This window comes from Neoarius graeffei, chromosome 4 (assembly GCF_027579695.1).
Source record: "Neoarius graeffei isolate fNeoGra1 chromosome 4, fNeoGra1.pri, whole genome shotgun sequence".
Classification (NCBI taxonomy): domain Eukaryota; kingdom Metazoa; phylum Chordata; class Actinopteri; order Siluriformes; family Ariidae; genus Neoarius; species Neoarius graeffei.
The window spans coordinates 103,983,927-104,010,357 of NC_083572.1; the positions used below are offsets into that span (position 1 = coordinate 103,983,927).

Consider the following 26,431-nt stretch of genomic DNA (forward strand, 5'->3'; position numbering starts at 1 on the left):
TTTAAAATGTGTAAAACAAGATGTTTTAAAAAGCACAGATGTTTAAAATGTGAAAAAGAAAAAAAAAGTATACAACAACCATTTTTTAAAAATATGAATGGAACATTAAGTATAGCAACAACAAAAATTGTGTGTGTGTGTGTGTGGGGGGGGGGGGGGGCGGGGGGGGGGGGCGCTGTTGTTTATTTGCTCTCCGAGGGGGGGCTGACTCTCCCACACTTTGAAAACCCCTGCACTAGGGAAACCAGTTGATCTCTACAATTTTACGAATCCAGACTGGGCTCGAACACAAAATACGGGCCACAGCAAAAATCAAAGACGGTACTAAAGCGGTAGCTCGAAATGCTCGGCTTACAGAGCGCTAGAGCTGTGCAATATATCGTATTTTTATCACGATATCGATATTGGTGTCAAACGATATCAAAATTCATAATATCGATATGAAACGATTTTTTGTCATTTGTCGAAAGGGACGTGCACAATATTTCTACAATGGCAATAAAACAACAATAACATTGACGTGACAGTAAGGTAAAACGAACCCTTCTGTCCCCTAAGGCACACCGTAGCCTTGCATACGTCATCCATTCTACTCCCGCGATATCTCCGCAACAGTAAAAAATCAGTTCTTCTGTTTTCATACGTGTCGGGTGATTTGATATATTGATTTCTTAATATGTTGTTTGATTTGCTTGCTAATAGTTATAATAATACAATTAACATATATTTACGTCATATTTTTGGATGTGGGACTGGGTAATGTAAAAATGGCATCTACGGAAGAAAACAAGCACAACAATATTAGCACATATCCAGCTTGCTAGCTGTGTTAGATGTGTTAAACCGTGTGGATTTAAGTGGAATAATTGCGAGTCGTCCTGTGGTCAAGGCAGCGTTTTAAGGTAAGGCAATTTGGTTATTAATGTTGCCCGCCGCGGCATGTTTACTTGGGTTCATTTGATTTTGACTTGTGCATCTGCAGCTAGCATCATGCTTTGAAGTAGGTTCTGCTAAGGACGGGTTTATTGCGCGATGTAGACGGACTCAGATGTAATTACATTGTTTTTAAAATTCCATGCGCTTAAAACGGTGTCCCCCTGCTAATCATGTAGCCCTAATCATGTGTTGCTTTTACTTTTCCCAATGCCGAGTGAAATATCTCTGCAAATGGTATTTCAATGCTGACATGCCAAAAAGATAGTGGAGTCCACATTTGGAAGATGAAGGAAGAGAAGCCTATTTTCATGTATGTTAATTCTTAAGGACTTGTCTCTATATTGTGTGTGCTTAATGTTGGTGTCTTAACAACACACAAGCTTACGTTGTAGTGTGTGTGTGTGTGTGTGTGTGTGTGTGTGTGTGTGTGAGAGAGAGAGAGAGAGAGAGAGAGAGAGAGAGAGATTTTATCCTTGGCTGGCTACGAGCCAGTGTGGACGTTACGCAGTAATCACTGGTAATACCAGCGCTGGCTCCATCCTCTGTGATCGGAAATGTTGAGTGAGGAGAACGTGAGCCTTGTGCAGGCTATAGGACCTATGCAAAGTACGCGCTTGCACAGTAAATAGTTTAAGTAAAAGGCGTTTCAGGGTACAACGGGAAGGGTTGACAGGTAGCCTATGAGGCCTGTACTATAAAAACGTGGCCTGGTGCCTCAGGTGTTGATGATCAGGGCTTTAAAAAAAGGTGTATAAATATCGTTTTAAAAATCGCGATATCGATATTTACTGAAAAAATCGTGATATTGATTTTTTCCAATATCGAGCAGCCCTACAGAGCGCAGAAAGAAACGCACAATTATTGAAGAATCTTCCCAAATGATCACAAAGTCAAACAAGAAAGATTCATGCCAATCCATTACCTCAAATACTGCAGCCTCCTCACCTCGAGTGTTCTTTTATAACTGAATATACTATATAGTGTGTTAGATACTTATCTTTTGCAGCAGTCAAAAATAGTAATATAAAGTAGATCTACAGGTGCTGGTCATATAATTAGAATATCATGAAAAAGTTGATTTATTTCAGTAATTCCATTCAAAAAGTGAAACTTGTATATTATATTCATTCATTACACACAGACTGATATATTTCAAGTGTTTTTTAATGTTGATTATAACTGACAACTAATGAAAATCCCAAATAATTAGATTATTACTTAAGACCAATACAAAAAAAAGGATTTTTAGAAATGTTGGCCAACTGAAAAGTATGAATACGTACAGCACTCAATACTTAGTTGGGGCTCCTTTTGCCTGAATTACTGCAGCAATGCGGCGTGGCATGGAGTCGATCAGTCTGTGGCACTGCTCAGGTGTTATGAGAGCCCAGGTTGCTCTGATAGTGGCCTTCAGCTCTTCTGCATTGTTGGGGCTGGCGTATCGCATCTTCCTCTTCATGATACCCCATAGATTTTCTATGGGGTTAAGGTCAGGCGAGTTTGCTGGCCAATTAAGAACAGGGATACCATGGTCCTTAAACCAGGTACTGGTAGCTTTGGCGCTGTGTGCAGGTGCCAAGTCCTGTTGGAAAATGAAATCTGCATCTCCATAAAGTTGGCCAGCAGCAGGAAGCATGAAGTGCTCTAAAACTTCCTGGTAGACGGCTGCGTTGACCTTGGACCTCAGAAAACACAGTGGACCAACACCAGCAGATGACATGGCACTCCAAACCATCACTGACTGTGGAAACTTTACACTGGACCTCAAGCAACGTGGATTCTGTGCCTCTCCTCTCGTCCTCCAGACTCTGGGACCTTGATTTCCAAAGGAAATGCAAAATGTACTTTCATCAGAGAACTTAACTTTGGACCACTCAGCAGCAGTCCAGTCCTTTTTGTCTTTAGCCCAGGCGACACGCTTCTGACGCTGTCTCTTGTTCAAGAGTGGCTTGACACAAGGAATGCGACAGCTGAAACCCATGTCTTGCATACATCTGTGCGTGGTGGTTCTTGAAGCACTGACTCCAGCTGCAGTCCACTCTTTGTGAATCTCCCCCACATTTTTGAATGGGTTTTGTTTCACAGTCCTCTCCAGGGTGCGGTTATCCCTATTGCTTATACACTTTTTTTCTACCACATCTTTTCCTTCCCTTCGCCTCTCTATGAATGTGCTTGGACACAGAGCTCTGTGAACAGCCAGCCTCTTTAGCAATGACCTTTTGTGTCTTGCCCTCCTTGTGCAAGGTGTCAATGGTCGTCTTTTAGACAACTGTCAAGTCAGCAGTCTTCCCCATGATTGTGTCGCCTACAGAACTAGACTGAGAGACCATTTAAAGGCCTTTGCAGGTGTTTTGAGTTAATTAGCTGATTAGTGTGTGGCACCAGGTGTCTTCAATATTGAACCTTTTCACAATATTCTAATTTTCTGAGATACTGAATTTGGGGTTTTCATTAGTTGGTCAGTTAAAATCATCAAAATTAAAAGAAATAAACACTTGAAATATATCAGGCTGTGTGTAATGAATGAATATAATATACAAGTTTCACTTTTTGAAAGGAATTACTGAAATAAATCAACTTTTTCATGATATTCTAATTATATGACCAGCACCTGTATGTATATATGTATATATATGTGTGTGTGTGTGTGTGTGTGTGTGTGTGTGTGTATATATATATATATATATAAATAAAATAGTAGATCCTCCAACATGGTGGCTAGCAATGACGCAAGCAGTTTTGGTCACATGGTTGCAAATGAAAAACATGATCACATGTTCCACCAGTGATCATCATCGTAAAGGCATTTTGCGTGACAAACACAGACCCGACATTATGTAGTAAAACCCTTAGAATGCGATATGGTAAATGCAAGTACTGTTTGTCCGTTTTCTTTTGAAAAATAGCGGGAAATATACTTCAGCCAATGAGAAGTCCCATACTGGGCAGCCAATCAGAAGTCTGTTTCTCAAACAAAGTCCTTCCACAATCCCTGTGTTCAAATCCACTCACTACTTCACTACTCCCGACTCCCTAAAGAGGGAATTACTGTATAGAGGACTATATAGGGGAGGCATGGTGGTGTAGTGGTTAGCGCTGTCGCCTCACAGCAAGAAAGCCCGGGTTCGAGCCCCGTGGCCGACGAGGGCCTTTCTGTGTGGAGTTTGCATGTTCTCCCCGTGTCCACGTGGGTTTCCTCCGGGTGCTCCAGTTTCCCCCACAGTCCAAAGACATGCAGGTTAGGTTAACTGGTGACTCTAAATTGACCATAGGTGTGAATGTGAGTGTGAATGGTTGTCTGTGTCTATGTGTCAGCCCTGTGATGACCTGGCGACTTGTCCAGGGTGTACCCCGCCTTTCGCCCGTAGTCAGCTGGGATAGGCTCCAGCTTGCCTGCGACCCTGTAGAACAGGATAAAGCGGCTACAGATAATGAGATGAGGACTATATAGTGAGCTCATTGGTAAAATGAGGGGAGGAAGAAGGGGGGGACCCCTTTCGGACACTACTCCGTCAAGGCAAGGCAAGGCAAGTTTATTTATATAGCACATTTCATACACAGTGGCAGTTCAATGTGCTTTACGGAAGTAAAAGCAGAACAGTAAACAATAGAAAATAAAATTACATAAAATAATTGGGGAAGAAAAATAAGAAGAATTAAAAAAATAGTAGAAATAAAATAATAAAATGAAATAAAAGTTCAAAAAAGGAATCAGCCTCGAGATTAATTATTATGGGTTTAACTCAAAGCGCGCTCTTCCCGTGGCTCTTCCACGAGGATCACCAAAAATCGTCCCGCAGAGAAAATCTACGAGGATCACCAAATAAAATCATCCCGCAGACAAAATCTACGAGGATCACCAAAAATCATCCCGCAGACAAAATCTACGAGGATCACATAAAGCGCGCTCTTCCCGTGGCTCTTCCACGAGGATCACCAAAAATCGTCCCGCAGACACAATCTACGAGGATCACCAAATAAAATCGTCCCGCAGACAAAATCTACGAGGATCACCAAAAATCGTCCCGCAGACAAAATCTACGAGGATCACAGTAACAAAGAATTAAAGTAAAAGTAAAATCATTAAAATCCAAGATTAAAAAGAAATTAAAATAAAGTAAAACCATTAAAATCAAAATATGTTAAAGGAAATTAATTACTTAGGTAAAAATTAATCAAGTGAAAGCATCTGAAAACAGCTTTGTCTTGAGCCTGGATTTAAAACTAACAGTAGGAGCATTTTTGATCTCATCTGGAAGTCGGTTCCAAAGCTTAGCAGCATAGCAACTAAAGGCTGCTTCACCACACTTCATTTTGACAGCTGGTATTACTAGCAAGTTTTTCTCCTGTGATCTTAGAGACCTAGTTGGTGCATATAATTGAAACATATCCAGTAGGTAGCTGGGTCCCATCCCATTTAATGTTTTAAATAGAAGAAGTAGTGCTTTAAAGTCAATTCTATAGCTCACTGGGAGCCAGTGCAGAGACCTTAGGATTGGAGTGATATGGACTACCCTTTTTGTTCTTGTAAGAACCCTTGCTGCTGCATTTTTGTAAGAACCCTTGCTGCTGCGTCATGCTGGTATTTACGTCATTCTTGTCGCACAATTAAAACGTCAGGTCAGTCGGCTTGTGGGTTTTCAAAATAGCAAAATACATATTATACTGAGCGCATTTCCCACATTAAATAAAAGTACCTGCTAGGGATGTCCCGATCAGGTTTTTTTGCCCTCCGATCCGATACCGATCATTTGATTTTGAGTATCTGCCGATACCGAGTCCCGATCCGATACTTCTTATAATCCATAAAAAATAAAGACGAGGAAAGAAACGGATCCAGGATGTTCCTCATTTTTTATTTAACACCTTATTTTAACATCCAACAACTCCGTTAGCAAACAGAGCACTTACGTGAGGCAGTTTGAACAATAAATAACAAATTTAAAAAAAATAACCTTAAAATACCTGGCAGGAATGTAAACAAATAAAAAAAAAAATAAAGTGCCACAGTGCCAGTAATTTGCTTTTAAGAACGCATCTCACAGTGGTGTACAGTAATTTCAATTAAGGAAATGAACGTTTTTCTTGATGAAAACAAGCATTTCTACCCTTTCAGGTTTGAGCCTGTTTCTTTTGTCATCCAACGAAAAAAAAAAAAAAAGATCTCATTCTTTGCTTTCCGCTTCGAACTGCTTCCGTGTTCAACTTTGCAGGCAGCCAATAACCAATAGCGTCTCTGCTACAAAGTGACGTCATGCCGCACGCGTTGATGTTGCGACAAGAGGTCTGGTCTCACTCTGTGCCAACGCATAGCTATTGATGTGTTAAAAATGAGAATATATTACATAGATATATATCTGATCTCTGATCGGGAGGCAATGCCCGATTCCGATCGAGTCTGAAACCATGTGATCGGGCCCGATTTCCGATCACGTGATCGGATCGGGACATCCCTAGTACCTGCGTCTTTCAGTTCTTTTAAAATCAAGGCTGAATACTTTCTTCTTTGCCTTTTATTAAATCAAATTTGAGGCTTTTGATCGATTCCTCGCTCTGCACTCTAACTTTTATTCTTGTATTTTATCTCACTTTCTATTCTCTTGCCATTTTTAATTGGACCTGAATGTCCGTTTATGTTTCTTCTTTTTTTTCTTCCCCCCAGCGTGACTGCAATGCATGATGGGATATATTCTTTGGTTAGTGACCATCAATTGTACACTACTTTTCATGATGCATTGTGGGATACTTTGAGTGCACTATATAGGGTGTAATAATTCTCACTATACATTCAGACAGCACTACAAAAAATGGCGAACTCACTATAGAGTCCATTATACAGGGAGTAGAGAGTGATTTTGGACACAGGGAATGATTTTAATAGGAGCCACTATTTTGTTTTGGGGCGGTCCTGGGGTGGGTCTCCCAAAAAGGGACCCGAATTAAAAACTTAACAGAAGTTCAGAGGTCAGTGTTTTTCCAAGAAATCACTCACGCTTGCATTGTTTCTGCGCAATAAAATCGTTTTAAGGCAACTTTCCATGCAAGTATATTTTTTGGCTACGTTCGAGATACAGACTACCACGACACACTAACCATAACCAGCTCGAGGTAGCCAAGTATGTGGGTTACATTTATCATCAGTAGTAGTATGGCCTTACTAGGTATTTCAAGAACAAGCTCCAGACCTCACAAAATAAATTAGTAAGGACCATTTTGGATCTGCCCCCAAGAACTCACCTTGATCCTCATCATTTTAAGAGGCTGGGATGGTTGAGGGTAGAGGATAGAGTCTCTCAAACGGAATTGAGCATGGTATACAAGATTGTAAATGGAGATGTCCCTAAATATTTAAAGAATTTCTTTAGTCGAGTGAGGGACGTTCATGGTTACTTCACTAGGGGGTGTTCCACAGATTTTATTCCTCCAAGAGTGCAAACTAAAATAGGGAAGGACTCCTTTTATATGTTGCAACTAGTCTGTGGAATAAGTTACCAGGTAATATTAAGGTAATCATTAGTTTGAACGGGTTTAAACGTGCTGTGAAAACATGGCTTAGAGATCAGATAGTGTAGGGCTTGCACTTATATAGTATGTATACGATGTTAATCTGATGTGTATACTGTATGTAATTTTGTTTTACAATTTTAGTAATATGTCACAGCACCACTCGTCATTTTTACATCTGCTGCCATCCAACATCAAAGGACCACAATGGAAATAAGCTTTCGAGCTTTATTGTGTTATCCTGACTCTCTGTTTTTAGTTTAAGCATGTGGTGTGGTTTATTTGAAACTAAAACCATGTATTTATTTTTTATACAAGAACTGAGAATGTCAAATAAAAAAAATCAAAGTAATATAGATGAAAACAAATCAGGGTAACTCTAGTGGGTGGTTGCCTTCGCTGTAGCTCTGGACGCTGAATTTGAGCTACTTGTACCAGTTGACTTTATACAGACAGATAAAGTGAGACGTCGCATCACATCCTGGTGAAGACAAGCTGGAACGTTGGCAATGAAGCATGATTCAGAGTGTAAATGTCTATCGCTGTTCACTAGTAAGACTAATGGCCCTTTTCCACTACCCTTTTTCAGCTCACTTCAGCTCGCTTCAGCCCGACACAGCTCGCGTTTCGACTACCAAAAAACAGCACGACTCGGCTCGCTTCAGCCCTGCTTAGCCCCTAAAACTCGTACCGTTTTGGAGTGGGGCTGAAGCGAGCCAAAGTGAGCCGAGTGAGGCTGGGGGCGTGAGCAGACACTCCCCTGTGCACTGATTGGTGAGGAGGAGTGTCCTCACATGCCCACACACGCCCCGCGAGCACGCTGGGATCTGTAAACACCGCAAACCTGGAAGAAGAATAATTACGAATTACGAGAATTTCTGAAGCCTTATGCGCCTTGCCTCATCTATACGCTCTTGCCAGTATCTGTTGGCGTTGTCGGTGACAACAAGCCACAGCACCAAGACCAGCAACACTAACGACTCCATGTCCTCCATGTTTATTGTTTACTATTCGGGTCGTGAGACTACCGCTTAAAAGCTCACTGATGTCACTGTTTGCGCCGCTTAACGACATCACGTGACGTCCACCCACTTTCGCTAACTCCACCCAATGTGTCCACCCACTTCCAGCCAGCACGGTTCAGCGCGGTTGTAGTCGAAATGCAACTCCAACAGCCCCGCTCAGCTCGACTCAGCACGGCACAGCCGCGTTTGTAGTGGAAAAGCGGCATAAGTTTTCAATTCAGTGCTTGCTTTTACTTGCAACCTGATTGGTCAGTAACACTCAGTCATTCTGCCATCAGCTGTGACCAAAGAACAAACACGGGCAATATTTAACGGAACTCCAGTGTGAACATCAGGTAAGATCATCGTATATAACTCTTGTTCACATTAGACTTCAATTAATTCTGGACTATTTCACACACACAAGCATGTACTTAATTGTGTAATACATTTTTGGAGACAAAAGCCCCCCCCTCCAAGAACCCATTTTATAAAATGTGTTGGTGGGTCATGGTTCCCACCACAGAAATGAAATAAAGACAGGGCTTTCCACAAGCGCCGGCCACACAGCCGACTACACAATTAAGTCCAGCCGGCTACTTTAATGACTTATTTTTGTAGCCCACAGGCTCTAAATATTCATTTTCGATTTTAATCAAATTAAATGTTTATCTAAACAGACTGACAATGTCAAACTGAACCGCACTTATTTGTGATTTGCGCTGTTTGTACCGATAATAACCACAAATTCCCCGCCGACTTCGTTGATCAAGGGAGAGTAAAGGCCAATTTATGCTGACAACCCAGTCCTCGCAGACGGCGCCGCAGATAGCGTCTGCGTAGCCCCCCCCCACCTTCGCAGACGCTCTGCGCGCACCTCCCAAAAATTGTGACCACCGCAGAAGCCTCGCAGACAGCGTCGCAGACAAGAGGGCTCCGATTGGTCCACTCTACATCCGCTGTACACGCACTTCCGCTTCCCTACTTTCCCAGTTTGGTTTGTTTTCACGACCGCCATTTTTAAAAACACGAGCGAAGATGGAGCAGCACGAAGAGCGGTTGACTGAGGAAGTGAGGAAGTACGTACATCTATACGACTCCAGTTCTAGTCATTATAAGTAACCGGAGGATAAACACTCCACTAACCACACCCACCAACTACTCCTAGCGATTTCGCGACTTCGCGCCCCCTTGCGTTGTGGCGGTGAATAACATCGCGCACGCCTATTACTCCCCGCTCAACGATAACTTACAACTGTCTGCGAAAAGCTATCTGCGAAAGCCTTGTCGCAAGAGCACGCAGAGGCCCTAACTCATCTGCGGCCCCGACATGCGGTGTGCGCGCGCACTCGGCGGAGGCAGTAGTGTGTTGGGGAGGGAACAGAAGCAGAGATGACGCTTATTTTGTCTCCGGTAAACCAGTCTTCAAATTGAATCAAGTTTATTTGTACAGCGCTTTTAACAATAAACATTGTCGCAAAGCAGCTTAACAGAATTTGAACGACTTAAAACATGAGCTAATTTTATCCCTAATCTATCCCCAATGAGCAAGCCTGTGGCGACGGTGGCAAGGAAAAACTCCCTCAGACGACATGAGGAAGAAACCTCGAGAGGAACCAGACTCAAAAGGGAACCCATCCTCATTTGGGCAACAACAGACAGCCTGACTATAATATTAACAGTTTTAACAGTCTTCTCTCGTTCAATTACGTGCTGGCATCAAAAGACACCGTTGGTTGTAAATGAACCCAAACTGAGTGGTTGGAGTGTATTTTCATACACAAATGGAGAAATGTTCGCTGAGTGTGTAATTGTGTAGCCCCACTGCAGACCGTTGTCGTTGTTAATTCATAGCATGCTCAGCTGCGTGAATGTGTCATGCACTGAAAATAAGAGATTTACAAGCCAGGAACGCCTCATGATGCAACACGCAAGAAAAGAAAGAAGATTTACTGCCATTTTACTTTGTATTTGAGTAAAGTGAATAAATAAATGGTCTGTGGAAAATACAGTTAATCCTGGGAACTGCATGCACAGGAGTTTATTTTGTGTTTACTCCCTCCCCGGCTGGCTACTTATTTGTCATGGCTGGCTAGTATGAGCCTTAGTGGAAAGCCCTGAAAGATCTCCAGGTTATGCTTCACAGACTCCACTTTGAGAACCCTGGGTATAAAGGGTGCAGGCACAGTCATTCTGTGATCTTACCCTGGGTCCTCTTCCTTTAATTCTCCGGCCGGATCGGGTCATGACCAGGCGTGTGCGATTTGGTCGCGAGTTCATCGTGGGTCTGAAACACAGCATCTTTTATTCACACAGCAGCACTAAGACGTAAAGCTGAGGCTACAACTTTATACACGGACACACAGTGGCCCAATAGACAATGTACAAGGTGAGAATATTCTACGTCTAAGAACAGAAAAATATCACACACCTCTCCCTGTCTCTCTCCCGGTCTCGTTCTCGGTCCCTCTCCCGTTCTCGCTGCCTCTCTTTCCCAGAATTCTCCTTGTGTTTGTCCTTGCCCTGCTCCTCTTTAGGTTGAGGCTGAGGACTGCGTCTCATCAGGAAGCGGTTCTCTGGGATGGGCGGGACTTCCTCTGGACGGATAGATGAAACGGGCTGCTGAGGCTCCGCCTCCTTGGCTTCTTCCTCATCAGACCTAGACAGTAGTTGTAATAATTATAAAACTTCTGTGATTGAGACTCCTGTGGCTGAACAACCAACCCTGAGGATCTTTAAAAATTATTAAACACGCACCGGCGTGCGTGCGACGGGTTTAACGTCTTTATTCGCTAAGCACCACACCAAGTTTATGAAAATGTCCAAGTCGCATACAGACCCCTTCTCCTTTTTCTTCTTGTGTTTCTGCTCCTTCTTTTTCTTCTGCTCCTTCTTATGTTTCTTCTTGTGCTTCTTGTCCTCCTTGTCGGACTCTTCGGATTCGTTGGAAGACTCCGAGGAGGACGAGGAGTCCTCGCTACTCTCGCTAGACGACTGCTGTTTCTTCTTCTTCTTCTCCTTCTTGGCTAGCGTAATCAAAGAATAAAATTTTATACATGCGCACAATAACCAAAATGATCAACTCGTCCACCAGGAAAATCTGACTAACGAACTACAGAAATGTAAAAGAACAAATATGCCAAGCATGAACGAGAGAACCGATCTTGCCAAAGCTAGTGCCTGATTCAGCTGCTAATTCAACACCAAAAACATGCCGCCTCAGCTGCACATCAGAAATTCACAAAAAAAAAAAAAAAGTCATCTTTCAGTTGTAGCTATTGATTAAGTCTAGATTAATTTTTGCAGCTTTGTCAATGTAATTATACGACTAAAGTTCTCTATTCTGATTGGTTGGTAAGAAGGTCAGACTTGCCAAATCTGGGTTTAAAATAAATAAAATAAATAAATCTGATTTATTAAAGATATCACACAAGGTTGAAACTGGAGATCACATATATACAGGGATTTGATGGTAACCACCAGACACCTGAGAGAAAAAGGCTCAGATATAGAGGACTTTCACGTCATCATATCGTAACTGCAGATTTGGTTACGCTGCCATGTTGCTGGTCAAGCTGTGTGTTTGCCAGCAACTGGCACAAGTGTACACGAGCGAGTGATTGTACAGATAAACTTGTAGAAGTTCCATCTAAAAAAGAACAAATGCCAGAGACCTGTACTGCTTTTGGATGTAATAACAGACGTGGAGATCAGCCTGGTTTAACTTTTCACCGCTTTCTGGTGAACCAAGAAAGATGAGAAAAATGGCAAGCTGCAGTTAAACAGGAAGACTGGATGATACAAACATGCCTGTGTGCGCGGAGAACGTTTTATATCAGGTTAGCGTGAAAGCTCTGTGCAGCGTTAAAATGGGCTTTCGATGCGACATTTTATTAGATCCAATGCCTGGCTCGACTAGCAACGTTTATGTTCTGATAGTGTAGACGAAGCTAAACACCATACAACAGGGGTCTTCAATCCTATCCACAAAGGGCCAGTGTGGCTGCAGGCTTTCATTCCAACCAAGCAGGAGCTACACCTGATTTCACTTGTTTAATCATTTCACCCTCGTTTCCAGTCAACAATCAAGTGAGCCTCCAATTTGGCTGTAATGAAAGCCTGCAGCTACACCGGCCCTTTGCGGATAGGATTGAAGACCCCTGCCATACAATATGCTAGATCTAGGCCCTGGCTTGTTTATTACTATTAGAAGTAGGGCTGGGTTTAAAAAAAAAAAAAAAAAAAAATTTCATTTAAATTTCGCACTACCGATTCACAGGGCATGAAATCGAGTTTTTTTTCCCCACAACACAATCTCGTGTGTTGTGCGATTTTCCTCCCTCAGCCGTCTCGTGCGTGATGACGCAGCTGCGCAATCGTACGTCGTGACGTTCAAGCACGCACACAAAATGGCTGAGGCCAGAGCCATGGCTGAGGCAGGGAAAACACCGCTCGGCAAGCCGTCTCAAATGAAATCTGACGTGTGGAATCAGGCCAAGAAAAAATAATTAATTGTTTCCTATTACATCTTGAAAAAAAATAGGGTAGGTAGGTAGGTAGGTCTTTTTTTATTTTTTTTTTTATCACACAAAATACCGGGTAGGTAGGTTTTTTTTTAAAAATAAATTTTAGGTGTGGGACAAACAGTGGCACATAGTGGGGAAGTGTCATTCTGTGACTCAACCATCCAGAACCAGGCCTAAGAAAACCAGTGAAGCTTGTGGAATACAGGATTCGGAGCCCATAGATAAAATATGGAGTGCTCGGACGCTTAAAGGAACTATAAACATAACTACAAATGTTGAACCTTAACTTTATTAGGAACACCATGTTGTGAACTTGTATGTTTAATATGAATACAAAGAAGTGCCCGCCATGAGCACTTGGAATGCATTATTTGTCACCTTTGTTGCCTCTACTTTTGCGTCCTCGTGTACTTTTAGTATTTTTGTTTTGATAGCTAACATTTTTTGAAACTCCGGCTTCCGTTTACATTCAAATGTCAGTGCCCGCAAGCCAAAATTGTTGAGCAGGCTTTCCAACGTGACTTCCATCGTGATATCGATACCGCCGTTAGCCTGGGCGCTGTGTGTATACTGTTTGCATGACTCGTCCAGCGGAGGATGATAATGTTCGTAGAGTTCTTTTACAGTTGAAAACTTATAAAATGAACTTATTGTCTTACAATCTTCCGTGTGGTTGCAACCGATCACGGTAATCAAGAACACTTCGTTGGCCGCCATGATGCCTAGCGCTGTGTACAACACAAGCCGGAGTTTCCCGGAAAGAGGTCATGACGTCAGATCGAGGCCGTGAGAAATCAATGAGTGTTTCTTGTCCGATATATGCGTTTTAGAATTAGTCACTTGTCAGATCGACAATATTATGCAAATCGTAATGCAGATATTTTTTTTTTCAAAATTTATTGTTGGTCGGCGAAAATACTTTTTTTTTTTTAAACATCTAACAAAAAAGTCTAGGGTCGGGGCATTTTTTTAAACGGTCGGTCGGGTAACCGGAAACAAACTATTATTTTTTCTTGGCCTCATTTCAAATTTAAAAGGACAAAGGACGAAGAGCTTGATAAAACCACGGTAGTTTGCAAGATATGCCAAGCAGAGCTCAGTTATTGTAGGAATACTATAAACCTCAGAAACCACCTGACAAGGTACCACACTACGCTAACCTTAGCTTCTGACAACAAGCCGGCCGGAGCAAAACAAAAGAAACCGAAGGACTTGCTAGCATTACCATCAGAGTCTCCGCGGGCCATAAAGATAACAGAGGCCATCGCAACTTTTGTTTGCAGAGATTTACACCCATACTCAGTAGTGGAAAATGAAGGATTCAGGCAGCTCATTCAGGTGCTCGAACCACACTACGTTATGGTGCAACGTAAACATCTGACTGAAACCGTGATACCCATGATGTATACATCTGTGAAAGACGCGATACGAATGAAAATGCAGTCAGCAAACAGAGTCACGTGTGACACCTGGACATTGCTGTCAGTGCAGTCCTAGTCAATGAGCTCCTTTTCCTCAACAAGAATCTCTCAGGCTACATCCACACGACAACGAGATTTTTTTTTTTTTTTTTTTTAAATATCGCGTCCACATGGGCAAAGGATCAGTAAAATATCAGGTTCATATGGCAACGCAACGCTTGCTGAAAGCGATGCAATACACATGCCACACCTCTACGTGCGCTGTAAGACGGTCCCATTGGAGACACCAGAACAATAGAAGTAGACGACGCATGCGCATAAACCCCTTCTTCTGTAGCATCAGCCACAAAGTTTGGATTATTAATCAGTAGCGTAAAACGAAAGACGCGGAAAGAGGAATGAACGGGGGTAGATGGAAGCCGGTATGCCAACATTCTGATATCCTCCAGAATTCTTTAATGGTCCGGAATAAATTGAATGCTACACGTTGATGGATTACTTTGTTCTTCTACGCCCTTTTTGAGGAACGTATTGTCGGACTTAAGGCCTCTGCATGCTCTTGCGACAAGGCTTTCGCAGATAGCTTTTCGCAGACAGTTGTAATTTATCGTTGAGCGGGGAGTAATAGGCGTGCGCGATGTTATTCATCGCCACAATGCAAGGGGGTGCAAAGTCGCGAAATCGCTAGGAGTAGTTGGTGGGTGTGGTTAGTGGAGTGTTTATCTTCCGGTTACTGAGCAACAGGTCATTCAACACCGCTGTCCTTATAATGACTAGAACTGGAGTCGTATAGATGTACGTACTTCCTCGATCAACCGCTCTTCGTGCTGCTCCATCTTCACTCGTGTTTTTAAAAATGGCGGTCGTGAAAACGAACCAAACCGGGGAAGTAGGGAAGCGGAAGTGCGTGTACAGCGGATGTAGAGTGGACCAATCAGAGCCCTCGTCTGCGACGCTGTCTGCGGTGGTCACAAATTTTGGGAGGTGCGCGCAGAGCGTCTGCGAAGGGGGGGGGGGGGCCTTCGCAGACGCCATCTGCGAGGACTGGGTTGTCAGCATAAATTGGCCCTTAAACCAACATCTGAAGAGGTAAGATCACTTTTTTTTTTTTCCCTATTTTTGCTGGCGGGATTGTTTTTGTTTTTGGAAAGCGCACGGGCGGTGCACGGTTTGGTTATACTCAGTACTTCCGCAGTGTTTGGACTAAAGACTCTGCCCTAAGGGCTATTCTCTCGCTCTCTCTCACTTTGCACCATTACACAATAAATATTCACAGTGAAAATATTTTGTAAGCGCGTTTCATGAACCAAGTTATAGGATTTGTTGACAACTCGCATCGAGTTCGTTACACTTCTACCCGGCGTGAAGCACTGACCGTCATGTGGTTGTTACGTCATCGTAAACAAATCCGTTCTACTCATCCAGACGACTTCGCAACAGCACCGTTGCCAGATTTTTCCACTCTGGAACCCGTTCTCAAAAGATTTCGTTTTGGGGCACCCAAAACACCGGTGCCGTGTGGACGCCAGGCCGAAACGATAAACAATTTTATCGGATTCACCTGAATCCACTGCCATGTGGACAGGGCCTCACTCTCTTAAGTGTGACAGTTTAAGTTTACTGTCTTCGTTTTGTTAATATTTTTTCACTTAATACAATTTGCTGCAACGTTCATTTGCACTTTTTACATTCGCACTTATTTGCACTTTTTTAATTACAGGAAGATAAGAGTTTTGTTTACAGTTACGTGTGAACTGTCAAATTTACAAAATAAAGACGTGTATTTTGCAACGTATTGTATGGAGATATTTTCATTATTTAAGAGCAGATTGAACAGATGATTCAGATTGAATTGAATCGAATCGTGATCAATTTAAAACCCTAAGAATCGAAATCGAATTGATCTAGGAAATTGACTGATACCCAGCCCTAATTAGAAGTCCACGTTTGAGCTTAACTTTGTCATAATAAGGTATTTTTATTTATCGGGAATTACCCATAACGTTCCAGCACAAAACCTGCCTCGAAATATTGATAGGCATCTGTACTTCTGTCTGCTTTTAGCATCTCCGGTGTATTCAGAAGTCCAAATACTAAATAGTTCAGGATGTCGTCGTGTCCCAAATCCCGTAGCTGGTTCACTGAACACCAAGTGAAATAAATACATTTGTGGGTAAATTAAAAAGAGGTCTGTCACATGTAAATTCGAGCACAGTGAAATTCCTCCTCTGTATTTAACCCATCTGAAGCGGTGAACACGTGCGCACAGAGAGCGAGCATGAGCGAGAGAGAGCAATGTGCAAAATAAATACATTTGTGGGCAAATTATAGGGATCTGTGATGCCTGCATGTTTCAGCTTTTGGATAGAACGTGATCAGCTAATATAATTTTTTTTTTTATAATTTCAGAGAGATTGTACTGACTGCACTCATCTCGAATTTCATTATTAACCACCGCGGCTGTTTCTCCATTCACCCAGCAATATGTGTGTTGTCAGTGAAAGTCCTCTATAGAGTTGCCATTTTTGGTTTAACCTTTATGTCCGATAGATTTCATTTCACAAGAATGAAAAAGTTTCTCCATTAACCTTAGCAGAAAGTCAGGGTGCCACAGTTCTCAGGTAAGAAACTCAAGTTGAAATGGAAGTACTGGGGTAAAATTACTAATGTGAGGGTATTTACTAAAGCCAGTATCTCACTGAGCTGGGACAGCTTGCGACAAATTGCGAACGTCATTCGCGAGAGAGTTTCAAAAGTGTCTTGAAACATTCGCGGGGCTTCTCAATTTCCTCGCACGAGTCGCAAAGTGTCGCTCCTTCGTCGCTGAAATTTTGAACATGTTCAAAAAATTCGTGCGACAAAATTGCTCTCGAAATAGCCGCAAACGCGTCGCAAAGCCGTCACAAACCGTTCTTAAGTCTGTTTCCGTGAGACAGGAAGTGCAAGTGTACGGGTAGTCTCTCACTGGGCTGCGACAGCCCGCGTCTAGTTGGAGACACAACAATTGCGATAAAATATGCGAATATCAATTCAGTGTGATTCCAAGTGAAAATTGTTGCTAATTTGCATATTTTATCGCAATGGCACGGTTTACGCTATCCCAACATTTTAGCTGTATTCAGCAGGTGGCGCTGTGATCAGTCCTCCACTTCCGGGTCGTTCCCAGCCAAAACAATACTCACTGTCACACTGGTTTGTATAACGTTTCGCTGAAAGACAGAATTAATAAAATTTTATTGATGTTTAACTAGAAGAGACGCTTATAAAATGTCGTCAAACGTACAAATACGCGAATTATCGCCTGTGCCACATCCATTATTGCGCTTAAGTTAGGGCTTGTGGTCTGGGCAACCGCGTCTACGTCACGCGGCCTGTAAGATATATTTGTGCTCATCATGCTTATTGATGGGCCAGTTATTGTGAAATCATAATGATGTTTGATTTTTTTTTTATATTAAATCACGTACTTGAATAATCAAACAAATATTTCCTCAAAAGAATGCATACAGAGCAAAAGAATGCATACATTTAAATTTTGATGAGTGCTGATTCTATGGACCCTTTTCACGTGACGTCACGACAAACGCGGCCGCCATTTTGGACATGTACTACCACAGGGTCTCTGCACATTTCTGACCAGCAAAAATAATACTTTTTAAGACCATTTTAAGACCACTGAGTATAAAAAATAAGACCACTACCGTGGAACAAATACGTACAGTAAAAAAAAAAAAAAAGCACACTCTAGGTTAAGTTCAAAGCATTTTTTAAAAATAAATAAGTGCATCTTCTGCAGAACCCACAGTATTTCTGCCTTCAGCATAGCGGTTGGGGCGAATGCCGTGAAAGCACTTGTGCTGGGACCTGGAGACCAGGGCTCGAAATTAACTTTTTTTCTTTGTGTCCCCTAGTGGTCCCGAATTCTGTGGTGTTTTGTCCCGAATGGAAGCAAGAGTGTCCCCATTTTTTTCCTCTCTGAAATAACCAGTGGTTAATATTATCATATGAAGTTACTATTATATTTGTAACTATGCGATTTTGAACCCTTTATATCATTTTTACAATAAGTCACAAGACACAAGAGACACATGTCCTATACATCATCTACTTCAAAATTACAGTTATTGCATTTTCAGTTTATTAAACTTTGGCGATCTCACTGTATGAATAGATACCCGTTTATTTAAAGGGGCCAACTAGCTCATTCAGAAAATGTTTCAACTCCCTACATCTGCAGTACACTTTAGTTGAAAATAAGATCCCTTTTATGTTCATTTCATCTACTTATACCTTGAATATCTGTTGGCACTTATAAGGCCAACTTATCATTTTCACTATTACCGTTATCCATTTTATGAACTTTCCGTTATCCATTTTATGAACTTTCCGTTATCCATTTTATCCATTTTTTCCGTTATCCAGCCACATCATTCCTGTTGTATTTTATAACGTGTCTAACAGTGTTCATTAAGTTCATTCAGTTGCTAGCGTTGCCTGCAGACCAGGCGATGACACTTTGGATCCTGAAGGTCCCGGAGACGTTATGTCTGGGCTTTCAGTTTCTTCCCCGCGGTCGGTCCGCTTCAACCACTTCAGCATTTTTGTTCTGGCAAGAGTCGGCGCAGCGTGTGCGGTAGCAATTCCATTCCAAGTCCATATAATGCGGACTCCGGCCGAAGATTCTAGAACAGAATGCGCTGCTCTGTAGCCTACGGATGCAGGTGCATCGAAAGTGTAGCTACTACCGTATTTTTCGCTGTTAACGTTTTAAAATTAAAATTGACAAATTAGGTGAATGTCTACGTATGTGTTACGGCTTTGTAAATAATATTAATGTAGAACTTTTTTTCTAGATCTATTTTTTTCCATTGTCCCGGGATTGTCCCAGATATGATAATTTTGTGTCCCAATGACATTTTTTATGGTCCCCGGGACGTCGGGACACCGTTAGTTTCGAGCGCTGCCGGAGACGCTAAAGCTGGCGTTGCACTTTTTGTGACCGTAGAGGCCAACATTGGCATGGGGACTGTTGTTGCCCGACTAGCAGCATAGCGCATATGCTTTTCCCCTTTCGAGTGAGCGTCAAGGGCTTTACAGCCCATTGTTGTTAACTTGATGTCTTTCCGACATACCTTACATCTCGCTTCATATTCTGAAGTTGCTGTTGTTAGCAAACTTTTGTATTTTGGCTCCTCAAGCCACTTGTTACTAAACTTACACTTCCCCATCTCCGCTCATGTTCAAGTTCAACCACTTCTTCCTCGTCTGCTCTACTCTCAATGGTTCTACTACATGGATAAAAGAACACACTGCCCCCTGTGGCGTGGTTCCTGCGCTATTAGAACTAGTGCTAGACACACAACGGCTCTTGTGCTACTTGTTCAGCATCTTGATAACAAACGACGCTGGTTGAATAAATAACGTTAGCGCGGAAAAAAAATCCAGACATATGTTTTTTTTTTCCATTTACCGTAGGCTACCCGGATGAAATTTAATACCTCCCATGTGAAATTTAATACCATAGCTCAAAAAATAGCGAAATATAATGCTTTTTAAGACCTTAAAAAACACATATTAAAAATAAGACTTTTTAAGACTTTTTAAGGATCCGCGGAGACCCTGTACCAGTAGTTTACCACAGCCAGCATTGAGGAACGGCAGCAAAGAAAGTGTTTATTTTCAGCAAGACTTCCATCATGCCACTATATTGTTGTGCACCTGGATGTAGTAACCATCAACAAACAAGGCAAGGTTTATCATTTTATCGGATCCCGACGGAGAAGATGGATAGCGGCCATTAACAGATTGGCAGCCCTCGGCATACCAGCGCTTGTGTAGTGACCACTTTGTTGGAGGTAAGACGAATAAAATTAGCCAGAAAAGGCATTACATTGCTGTTAACATTCTGTGGCGGCAAGTGTGTAACCAAATAGGCTAAAATAACCCATTGTAACCTCTTTGTTCTTCTGTAGTAGCTATTAGCTAACGACATTAGCTAGCGTTGTGTTCCTTTGCTGTTGGTAGACTGTAGGACAGATCAGAGGCAGTGTCCTACAAACAGCGCTTAATTTGAGGGGGAGCAAGCCGGAGCGCGCCGGAAATTCCGGTAACACATCAAAACCACTCCCAGAGATATCACCTTGGCCTGTATTTTACAGATGTGAATAAGTTGAACCAGTTTGTAACCAACCTAATATGTCACTGTCAGTCAGTCTTTCTTATAATGTAAAACCCAAGCTAAAATCAACTTTGATCATGTACAATTCTATATTATTGCCACAAGCCACAGAAATGTATGCTAAAATCCACAAAACAGCAAAACAATAGCCATCCTAAATATTATTTAAGAACTTTGATAGTTTTAGCTGATATTTAGAGAGTTTTTCAAAGGGTTATGGTGGTTAAATTGCTGATTTTCTAAACATATGCCATGTCTATTTCAGACGCGTCACATCCATAACGGAATTTCGTCACATCCATAACGCTGACTTTTCCTTCCGAAACTCTGCATGAAATACAAAATATTTTAAACAAAGATTTTTTTAATATTCACCTTGGACCCCTCTATCAAATGGATATCTCCATTTCGACATTAGGTTTACAATTTCACAGAGTTTGATAAAAATGTACAGTCACCCAAGAAAAGTGATACTTTTTCTGTCACATCCATAACGCATCTTTTATTGGCATTTTCTGGCATGCCCTAGATGTACTATGGGAATTGTTCTTGTTCTATCACTTCTCCAGTATGGTACAGCCTTAAAATGTGCAACACCTGTTTAAATACTGGGAGACAATAAAACATGCACTGGGTCATTTGTTGCCATTTTGAGTTCAAGTGTCGCGTCCATAACGCTGGAATTGCTCTAAACTTAAAACAAACCACGATAAACCCTGAATAAACACTTTACTTTTGTTGGTTTGGGCTGTGCGGCGTCCACTGTTGTTGACTACTCTGCACATATCATAGCGGAACCGTGCCATTGTTGCATCTCCAACTAGTCGCAGCCCAGTGAGATACTACCCTAAGGGTAAATGGAGAGAGGCTTCCATGGGTCCATCATGAACTCTACATTCAACTCGGGCTGGAACAGTGCATTAATGTAATCATGTCTTGATGCGCATGTATAGCAGCTGCGGTAGGCCATTTCAGTTTTACAAAGCGTACACAGCACCATTTTATGACGTCTCTGTTGAAAGAATTCCTATAATGTGAAGGAACAGGGTTGTGTTTTATTCCACTTGCTGTAGTGCTGTTAACGTTAATTGTTTTTTGGTGTTGGGAATATCAGAATTTATTCTATCCACGTTGACTGGATATGAGCAATCGTGTGCTCTGATTGGCTACCCTACTACTAGGCTATCAGCTCATATACTGTGAGTAGAGAAAAACAAAATGGTGGAGCGTGTTGCTGAATCAACCAGTGGTGTAGTTGGGTCACTAAACCGCAAGTCCAGTCCAAGTCATTTATTAATATTTAAAAAAAAAAAAAATTCGAGTCAAGTCCACCACTGATCAGAGTAGAGTCTGAGAACAAGACTCCATCCGTACCATTTGACGGTGGCTGTTTTAGCACCATTAACATTTCCAATTCCCGAGTCCGAATGCAGTTAATGCACGAGTCCAAGTCGAGTCACAAGTTCTTAAAATTAGGGCATTGAGTCGGACTCAAGTACTACGAGCCTGATACCACCCGAGGATGAAATCAAAACTCTACTCGAAAACATCAAGGGGGGGAGGGGGCTTTAACAAAATATGGAATTTAAAAAAAGAAAAAAAAATCTTTTTTTTCCCCAGAATTATCGCATTTTTCACAAACTGCTCCCATCATTTCGCCAGTTTGTTTATCATGGATGCAAACGGCACGCCTTTTGGCGGATGCCGCCTTTTTCACGGCTGTCTGGGGGACTTGTGTGAATCGTGCAGATCCGATGAGTTTTTTTTTGGGGGGGGGGATGCGTTGGAGTGTCTGATTATAATTTCAAAGTAAATTCTGTATTAAAATTACTAAATAAGCAAATGCCGTTACAGTCCATGAAACATAGGAAGTACAAGTATGAGAAGAAAACAGTAAATCAGAAACAGGGATGGCAACAGGAAAATTTTATTTCAGCTGAAACTCCGAACGGGGGGTTCAGGGGGGCGGAGCCCCCCTGAAGCTTTAGCCTTTTTAGCCTCTTCTACCTATTGTCTAGCCATTTTACATGTATATTGTGTGAAAAATACATGATAAAAATAAGTAAGTATCTAAAGTTATTCACCGGCACAACGCAAGGGGGCGCGAAGTCGCTAGGAGTAGTTGGTGGGTGTGGTTAGTGGAGTGTTTATCCTCCGGTTACTTATAATGACTAGAACTTTTTTTTTTTTTTATAATGACTAGAACTGGAGTCGTATAGATGTCCGTACTTCCTCAATCAACCGCTCTTCATGCTGCTCCATCTTCGCTCGTGTTTTTAAAAATGCCGGTGGTGAAAACAAACCAAACCCGGAAAGTAGGGAAGCAGAAGTGCGTGTACAGCGGATGTAGAGTGGACCAATCAGAGCCCTCTTGTTCATTCTTGCACTCAATATAGAAGCTTCCGTTGTTCGCGAGACATGTGGTTTCGATACGATTTGACACTAATCTCGGTAGCAGCAATAAAAGTTAGGTACCTAACCCCCCCTAAAACTTTTCTCAACGGATTTAGACGTTCCACAAAAATGATAAAATTGAAATTCAAAACGGCGGATTTCCGCCATTCGGCGGAAAATTGCCATCCCTGCAGAAAGCTGCGCACGTAAAGCCAATTACGTAACTTGCGTAGGACTGATGGAAATCCTTGCGTGTGCAGTGAAGTGCAGCCAGCAGCAGATAATGGCGCGCAGCCAATTGGCTTTACATGCGCAGCTTTCTGATTTACTGTTTTCTTCTCATACTTATACCTCCTATGTTTCATGGACTGTAACAGCATTTGCTTATTTAGTAATTTTAATACAGAATTTACTTTGATGAAATTATAAAATCAGACACACCAACGCGCCCCCCCCCCCAAAAAAAAAAAAAAACCTCATCGGATCTGCACGATTCACACAGGTCCCCCAGACAAAAGGCACGCCGTTTGCATCCATGATATTAGTGGAAATTATTTTGTCAGACATTTTGTACAAGGTTTTTACTTCTCAAATTTGCAAAAAATAAAAATGCTTTGTTTCTCAAAATCCAGTGAATGTGGGTAGAATAAAACAGTTATTTCACTCAATCTTGTCGTACACGGCTTATAGACGACTCGGTGCTACGCGCCTCATCGGCCATCGGCTCATGTACGACTCGATTTTGTGGAAAAATTATTCCACACACCTGGGACCTTTTGAACTACTGCTCGCTTCTCATTGTCTTTATATTCGGCCTCTATTTAGGTGCTGTAAATTAAAGTGCTTTTGACTCGAGTCAGATATTTAAAAGGTGTTTACATGTTATGACGTTTATTTTTCAATGTTGGTGGCCTTGTATTTACATACAAGGACATTTAAATAATTAAATGGCTGTCTTTGGACCTTTTTTCCCCCTTGTTTTTCTGCGTGACCCTTTGAGAAACCCAGGCCTAAATTATTACTCCTACAAACTACTACTAATAATAATAATACTAGCAGCAGCAACGTCATCTGCACACAAGTCAACTTTTACCGGCGCAACGGAAAAATAAAAAAAATCCTGGCTGTTTTGGCCCTTGGCTTGGCACACTTCACATCGTTTGACCCTGGGGAAAACTAAATTAGGGAACCCTGGCGTACTCCGACGTTAAAATGCAAAGCTCCTGTACAAAGCGCGTAAGAGCTGGAAAGTGTCGGCATCAAGCCAAATGACAATGGGCTAATCCTAATACTTTATTGCTAGAGTAGTATACAGGGTAGGCGCGGAGACTAAGCTTTACAACAAAGTTATTTCTGAAAATATTTATGTTTCAAATCCCAAATTTGAGCAATACTAAGTTTAGAAGTGAGGAAAAACTGATGCACCTTTGGATTTTTGGATGAGCTCTCCACAGTTGAGCACCTTGACCTCCGCGTACGGCCGGCTGCTCGTGTCCGTCTTCTGACTCTCGATGGTCCGGATCACGTCCTGGCCTGAGATCACCTGACCAAACACCACATGAATTCTGCCCAGAAGGACATGAGATCAAATTAGCACAGTCAGGCATTACAATTATTTACAGACATCTCTAATAAGCCTCTCTATATTTAAAAAAAAAAACCCACACACGCCCGCCCTTACCCATCCAGATGAGGAGCAGGTTTTGTAGTTCTATGGTCAGGGACACAAAACAGTGAGGCAGAATGTAAATACAAATCTAATAAACACAAAAACAATGATTAATGCACATCATCTGTTCAATCAACACATCACTGCCAATTCACATTTAAACCTCGGACACACTTGGAGCTGGAAGACCATCCTCCAATTAACCAAACGAAAAAGATGCATTTCCACCCGAGAATCAAAGCCAATTTTATTTCCTACTCTGGAGGGCGTCTCAGAAACGCCCAACCTAAACCGGTTATAAATAACACTTATGTGAAAACACAAGGGTCCATTTCCGGACAGAAACGCGATGGTCAAAAACACCTAAAGCTACAAAAAGACTCACATGAGATTAATTTAAAACACCCCAGAGTAACAAATGTTTTTATACCTTCAGTCAGCACCTCCTACATGTTCACTGTTACCCCTTTTCCACCAAATCAGTTCCAGGGCTGGTTCGGGGCCAGTGCTGGTGCTGGTTCACAACTCGTTCAACTTGCGAGCCAGCTGAGAACCAGTTTGCTTTTCCATAGCTCGCGGTGCTAAGCGGAGCCACGTCATTACGTCGCTACGTTTGCATAAACCTTGGCGCGAATATCGAAGCAAAAACAACACGGAAGCAGCAGCAACAATAATAATAATGGCTGACTTTGCGACTTCAGCTGGTTCAAAATGCAGCGGCTAGGGTTCTCACACGAACAAAAAGAACAGAGCACATTACTCCAATTCTAAGGTCCCTTCACTGGCTTCCAGTAAGCTACAGAATTGACTTTAAAGCATTGCTGCTGGTGTACAAATCTCTAAATGTGACCGCTCACTGAATCCAGGGACACATGTCGGCTGAAACGAATCCGAGATAATCGCAAAAGAAGCTTTTTTTTTTCGAAATTTGTGATTTTTGTTTTTTTCCATCATGTGCAAGTTGAGATCTTGAAGAATGCAATCAGTATTTCAGATAACAGATTGTTTTGTTGGAAAAGCATACATTTTTTGTTGCAAATTGTCTCGTTTTTGTCAGGACTGTAGCCTGCTGGGGGGTGTGGGTAAATTACCATATGGGCCATTCACATGATGATTTAAGTCACTTGTTTTTTTTTTTCCACGAATCAGCTGTATGATCCGAGCTGAGCACATGGCTACTTAACTGCATACAGGCGTGTGATTTCACTATGGAATGAGTTACTAAACAGAGCGCAGAGGAGCTGAAACACCGCAAAGCAAACAGACACACTGTAGTTACATCGGAGATCACCATTTCTAGCAAAAAAAAAAAAAAAACGCAACCTCGTTTTCCAGATTGAATGGAATACTTGAATGATCGGATGATACACGAACCGTTCTAGGATTACATTCCATCGGAGGCATTGGTGTGTGCAAGGCGCCGTTTCTCTTTCTGATGGGGCAAGTTTATTAATCTAAGGCTGTGTGGTTATTTTTGCATGTAACGGAGAGTGTTGTGGTTTGTTTAAGCCTAGGTCACAACCGGACGTACGATTTTTTGGCTGTGTGATTTTTGGCGTTTCCCAAATCTCTGCGTTTTTTTTTTGTTCACGGAGAAAGATGCACGTTGGCTGTAAGTTTGTCTTGCAACCTGAAAAAAACGTAAGCGCCTGTAGAGTTTGTTTGACATGACAAAGAACCTCTGTGGCCGGTCTGCGGCTCGAAAATCAGCACATCACACGCGCGCTCTCGTGCTTTTCATGCGCGCTCTCCATGCGTTTTTTGCATGTAGATCGGCCGTAGCAGCGCGTACTGTACAG

At 42.0% G+C, this 26,431-nt stretch overlaps 1 protein-coding gene across 4 annotated transcripts in view; it reads right to left on the reverse strand.

The window, feature by feature from the left end:
- ppig (peptidylprolyl isomerase G (cyclophilin G)) overlaps positions 1-26,431 on the reverse strand; it is a 62,967-nt gene that overhangs the window by 11,471 nt on the left and 25,065 nt on the right. For all 4 annotated transcript variants that reach the window (XM_060920105.1, XM_060920109.1, XM_060920108.1 and 1 more), the window contains 5 exons: positions 24,645-24,674; positions 24,389-24,528; positions 11,284-11,470; positions 10,876-11,103; positions 10,650-10,731 (listed from right to left, as the gene is read on the reverse strand). In XM_060920105.1, the coding sequence (XP_060776088.1) occupies positions 10,650-10,731; positions 10,876-11,103; positions 11,284-11,470; positions 24,389-24,528; positions 24,645-24,674 (667 nt within the window). The remainder of the gene's footprint in view (positions 1-10,649; positions 10,732-10,875; positions 11,104-11,283; positions 11,471-24,388; positions 24,529-24,644; positions 24,675-26,431) is intronic.